General features: G+C 62.4%; 1 protein-coding gene across 4 annotated transcripts in view; it reads right to left on the reverse strand.

Annotated features, from left to right (window-relative positions):
• Positions 1–5764, reverse strand: part of GRAMD4 (GRAM domain containing 4) — a 112737-nt gene that overhangs the window by 1561 nt on the left and 105412 nt on the right. For 3 of the 4 annotated variants that reach the window (XM_017850807.1, XM_017850808.1, XM_017850806.1), the window contains exons 14-19: positions 5574–5728; positions 4767–4911; positions 3840–3933; positions 2568–2652; positions 1504–1572; positions 1–1031 (exon numbers count right to left, since the gene is read on the reverse strand). The exon at positions 1–1031 is cut by the window's left edge. In XM_017850807.1, the coding sequence (XP_017706296.1) occupies positions 927–1031; positions 1504–1572; positions 2568–2652; positions 3840–3933; positions 4767–4911; positions 5574–5728 (653 nt within the window). In that variant the 3' untranslated portion in view covers positions 1–926. The remainder of the gene's footprint in view (positions 1032–1503; positions 1573–2567; positions 2653–3839; positions 3934–4766; positions 4912–5573; positions 5729–5764) is intronic. The other variant, XM_017850809.1, reaches the window with a different exon arrangement.

Consider the following 5764-nt stretch of genomic DNA (forward strand, 5'->3'; position numbering starts at 1 on the left):
GACCCAGAACACTCCTGCCCACTCCCTTCCCCAACCAACCCAGGCAACTGCAGCCTAGAGACCACTTGCCAGACACGCCACAGTGCTCAGAGCACCTCCAACGCCCTTCACAGATGTTCTCCTGGGCCTTCCAAAGAGCAAGGTATGAGAAAGATGTGCTTTTACCTGCACCATCCCGTGCCCTTACTGGTCACCGATGACGGACCTCCTGGCTGGCGTGTCAGGCTGAGAGCGGCAGGCGGGCCCTTACAGACGCGGTGCTGAGCGCCCTGGAGGCCGGCAAGGACGGCGCCACCAAAGACACTGAGGGCAAGTGCGGGGTGGGCCCTTCTCACCCTCGCTGCTCCCGTGGAGCACAGGCAGGGACAGGGACAGGCTCCCGGCTCCAGCCCCGCGCCGACAAATGCCTCAAGAGGGCCTCATGTAAGAGGAAGGAGGACTGCCAGGCCTGCTTCTCGGTGGTTGGTGAAAGGTCCCCATGTCCCTCCTTGTTGACATCTTCCTGTCCCCAGGAGGAAGGGCCCCGCACTCTTCAGCTATGGCTTTGGTGGTGGATGAGCTTCCGGCCTCTGGAGAGCGGGACACAAGGTTGCGAGAGGTTTCTCTGTCCAGGCTGGCACGGAGAAGGGCGGGGCCAGGGGTCCTGTGCGTCCTCTCCACGGGCCCCCGAGGGCCTCTGCCCCCTCCCCGTCTGCAGGCGGCCCTCAGAGGCGCCTGACGCGCCCTGTGGGAGAGACGCGCCCCCAGCCCTGTGAGCCCCGGCCCCTTCGTGGTCGATAAAATGCAGAGGCCAACACAATAGAACCGCAGGTCCAGGAGAATTATTGCAAAAGCTCATGAGGATGTCCAATTGCTTCCACTACCAAATCGTTAAAAAAAAAAAAAAAAAAAAAAAAAATTCCAGCAACGTCCCAGGCAAGTCAATACTAGCTGTCCCCGCCAGACGCTGCCGCTGAGGTGATCTTGATGTACTGGCTGAGAATGGTCTCAAAGGCCTCATCCCTGTGCACCATGGCACCAAACACGAGCGGCTGGCAGGGAAGAAATGCCACCAATGAGCATGGCACAGCCAGACTGGCGCCAGGACCAGGACCAAGACGAAGTCCAAGACCAGCCCCAGGCCAGCACGCAGTCACTTGGGTCTGGGTGCAAAAGACAGGTGTCCCCCCACTACCCGGAGCCAGGCTCCAGCCTTCAGGGGAACAGAGCCAAGAGACAGGAGAGCCAGGCTTCAGCCCCGTGCCTCTCTCCTCCCGAGTCTCTGAGGCAGGGGCCGTCCATGCCCAGCATCCCTGTCTGTCCCATGACTCGATGGCCCCAGCAAGATTTCCAACTCAATCTGGACGCAGCCCCAGGCTCTGGCTGCTGCGAGGGAGGGGGTGGCTTTCTGACCCCGCTGCCCAAATGAACCTCTGGCTGTCTGCCCCACGCTGGTCCCAGGGTTGCTCAGAGCCAGGCCCGTGGGCCCACACTGACCCCGGGCGGCCCCCGCCCGGCACTTACTTTCTGAGTGGATGGCGTTGACACGGCGATCCCCATGCCTGAGCCCGGGAGGACAGATAGGACCTTGTACTGAAAGGGCAAGCATGGCTGTCACCACAGGCCTCCGCAGGCCCAGGGCATCCTCCTCCACTGTGCATACAGGCGGCAGGGCCCACGGGCACCCAGGACTTCCAAGCAACAGAGGATAAGGACCTGTGGGCACCTCCTCACTTTGTGAGCCAGACACCAGACCTGGAAAGGGTCCGTCCCACCCCATCCCAGACCGCCAGGCAGCTGGCCTGAGGAAGGTCGGAGACAAGCAGGCCCGAGGAGGCTGATGGTGGGCACTGAGCCCCAGAACTTGCTCTCAGGGCCTGGCACCAGAGGGCCATCTGTCAGCACTGCCAAACCCAACAGGCAGGCTGAGAGGACCCCAGCCCTGAACTCACCCCTTCTGGTCACCTGACTGCACACTTTTTTCCAGAGCCGGATGGGAGAGACCACCCACAGCTGCCATGGGGCGAGAGTGCCCCCGTGCCGGTGCAGACACGCCCAGGATGCTCGGAGCTAGGAGGGAGCTGCGGGCCCTGACCACCCTGGCCGAATGTGCCTGCCAGTGCCTCACTGAGCCTCCCCTGTCCCAGAGAACAAGGGACCACGCCCACCTGCTCATTCCATGTGACAGTCAAATGCTGAGAAAACGCCCAGAGCGGGTGCGACCATCTGAGCTCTCACCTGAAAACCTGTGTCCGAGGCACGAGCTCAGGGCCCCTGTGCTTTTCCTTGTGAGGAGGGTCCCAGATAACGGGGCGGGGGGAACACAGTAGCCAGAGCAGGGCGTGGGCGCCTGACCTCATGGGCTCCAACCCAGCCCCTCCACTTTGAGACACAGGTCCAGGCAAGCGGACCCAGGCAGGCGCTGTCCCACAGGGACGCGGGGACTCAAGTCAAGGACACGGACCATGGCCGGCCAGCGTGGCCACGGTGTCCAGATGCTGACAGAGGCTGGCAGAGGTCTACATGGAAAGCCTCGCCAGCCTCCGTCAGGTGATGAAGAAAACACGGGGGTGGGTGGGTTCACCAACCTTCTGGATGTCCGTGATGTCCACCAGCTTGATGACTTTGTTCCTCTTTGAGGACCCAGATTTGGAGCTTTCGAAGCACAAGTAACTGGAAGGGAAACGGACAGAGGCATCGCCTGGCTCTTGAGCCAGAGCGTGCTCCCACCAGGTGGGGGTCTCCCGCGGCTGCCCCTCAGCCCCCAGTGGGATGAACAGAGATGCTCCCTTCCCACCAGACACAGCACGTGTGACACACACGGCCACCACTCTGTGTGAGACACTCGTGGCCACTGGTCTGTGTGAGACACTCACGGCCACCGCTCTGAGACACGGCCACCGTTCTGCGTGAGACACTCAAGGCCACCACTCTATGAGACACTCACGGCCACCGCTCTGTGTGACACACTCGTGGCCACCGCTCTGTGAGACACGGCCACCGCTCTGTGTGAGACACTCGTGGCCACCGCTCTGTGTGAGACACGGCCACTGCTCTGTGTGAGACACTCGTGGCCACCGCTCTGTGAGACACTCACGGCCACTGCTCTGTGTGACACACTCGTGGCCACCGCTCTGTGAGACACGGCCACCGCTCTGTGTGACACACTCGTGGCCACCGCTCTGTGAGACACTCACGGCCACTGCTCTGTGTAAAACCTAAGACTGCCGTTCCCAGGACGCTGGGAATGAGATTCCCATTCCCCTGGGATTCCCAGCGAGCGACACAGGCGTCCCGGAGTCCTAGCTGGGAGTGTCCAGGTCACCTCCTCTGCAAGAAGCAGAGGGGAGGCGGGGCCTTGGCCACTGCTACAGGTGTGGGGGACGGGGTGGCCGAGGGCCAGGCAAGACCAAGAGTAGACCCCATCCCCAGGCCAGCTCTCGCACTCCCACATCTGGGATTTCGGGGGTTTGGAGTGTAGCAAGAGAAAAGTCAAAGTCCTCTTCTGGCTACTGTGTTGCAGACAGCAACACGGACCCAGGGCCTCAGTACTAGCTAGGGGCCTCGGTCCCCTCCTTGGATGACTCTGCCCCTGTTCCCCATGAACTGCTTGGGCCCCAGAGGTGACAGCATCCCTGGCGGCCTGAGGGAGGACAGCAGTATGGCACAGGCCGCGTCCGGCTTGGAGGCAACACTTTTCCCCTGGGAGCCCAGACAGTCGGCAAGAGCGGAGCATGGGAGAGGCCAGGGCCGCCACTCAGGAAAACCTGCACTGGGCCAGCCGCGCCATCCCAGGGCCCAGGCAACCCCTCCTGTGGCCCCTCCCCTGCAGCCACACAGGACCCCGCGGCCGCACTCACTTCTCCGTGACGTAGAGCACCCCGTTCCTGATGTAGTCCGTGGGCATCTTCCGGTCCCTGTTGATCAGGCAGCAGCGCCAGCCGTTCTCGCACACTAATGGGAGAAGGCCCGCCCGTCACGCTTTCCACTGGAAATAGCCAGCCTCTGACCTGACGCTGGGACCCGGGAGTCCCGACTCTCAGATCCTGACATCCACCCACTGCGCTCACATCACACCCACCGCGAGAGGAAGACACGCTGGCAAGAGTGAGGTGGCCCCGGAGGGTGGAAAACAGATGTTTCCTCTTCACCCGGCACTGGCAGCGTTTTTAAAGTGAAAGCAGCCAGGCAGAGCAGGGAGCAACAGAAGTGACAGTGTGGCCAGGACGCCACCTCCACGAAGACTGGCAGGGCCAGGGCTTAGCAGAGGACGAAACTCAGTTCTCCACAGCTGCCTCTGCAGCCACTCAGCACACACCTTGGGCTGCCCGGTTTAGTTTAACAGGAATTCCCTTTGGGAAGGCTGACCTGTCCCCAGGAAGGGTGACATATCCCCAGGCTCCTGAGTCACCTCTCCCTTGGCGGCTCTTGTTTCTCCAGACACGATGGAACCAGGGGCAGATCCCCTGCCAGCGCCCCACAGGCCCTGACGCCTCACCCTGGAGTCTGTCCCCAGCGGGCCACCTGCATGCCTGCTCTCAGGGGAGTGCTACAGTGTGGGTGGCTCTCCCCACAGACACGCCCTTCTCCTCTGGAGCCCACAGAGTCCTCATGACCCCCAGCTCCTGTACTGCCTCCTGGCGTCCTGGGGCAGTGAGATGTGAACGCCGTCCTGAGGGCTCCTCTGGCCTGTCATAGGGCAACCCCCTCCTGGACCCACAGCACCCCCAACGGGCCTTCCGTCTGTGCCTGTGCTGGGCCCGGCCTCAGGCTCACGGCACACACACCCGCCAGCGGCCGCTCGTTTTCCGTCAGGTTGAAGATTTCGTGGAAATTGCCCTTCTTGGTGCTGTGGAAGCGGCCGGCGTCCTCCTCTTTACCCAGGCCGGCCGGCGCGCTGGGCACGTAGCTCCGTGATGAGGTCGTCTGCAGCTGCCAATGGCAAACAGCGTCAAGGTCAGGCCCACTGCCCACGCCCGCAGCACCCAGAGGCGCTGGCCACACGCACAACCCCCCACAAGCTGGAATCCGAATTCGGGAAGACATTCCCCAGGCCCCTTCTGGCCCAGCGCGCTCCTTCCAGGCAGGGCCACCTCACCTCGGCGGGGAGAGCCCAGCAACCCTCCCGAATCATCTGGAACACCGGGAGGAGAGCACCGAGGCCCACTCATTCCCCATGGTCCTGGCTGGGACACTGTGCGGGACATCTGGAGGGCCTGTGACTGAATGAATATGGCCCAGTGCCAGCCTGTGGCTCCAAGGGGGCCCTTCTCCAGCTGCCTGGCCTCAGTGCCAGAGCCTCACCTGTCAGGGAGGGCAGGGGCCGCGCCCCCATGGAGGGGCCACTCCCAGGCCCGCTGGCTCTCAGTCGTCATGGCCAGTCCCCAAGTGTTGCCTTGGGCTTGGGAGGGGCTGGATGGGCCTCAGAAACCGCAGTGGTAACGGGAAAAAAAAACCCTCACATTTTAAGAACTCCATAAAATTGAATAAACAGCCTCTAAATGAGCCGGAGGTGAACACAGCACTGTGGGCCTGGGGATACCCGGCTTTGTGGCCCCCCATCCCCCTACCCCGCAGCTGGGGGCCGGGCTCACCCTGCGCGAGACGGCAGCACTGGAGCGCTCCTTGAGCTGCGGGTCGGTGGGGAGGCTCCTCCAGATGATATAGGGCGTGTCGTACTTGGCCCGCAGCCTCGGGCAGCGTTTAAAGATGAAATCGATGAGGAAGAACTTGATACCAGCATAGAGTCCTGAGAGCAGGGGACACAGGCTGTTCAACATCGAGC

The sequence above is a fragment of the Rhinopithecus bieti genome, unplaced genomic scaffold, assembly GCF_001698545.2.
Source record: "Rhinopithecus bieti isolate Rb0 unplaced genomic scaffold, ASM169854v2 scaffold_32081, whole genome shotgun sequence".
NCBI classification, from domain to species: Eukaryota; Metazoa; Chordata; class Mammalia; order Primates; family Cercopithecidae; genus Rhinopithecus; species Rhinopithecus bieti.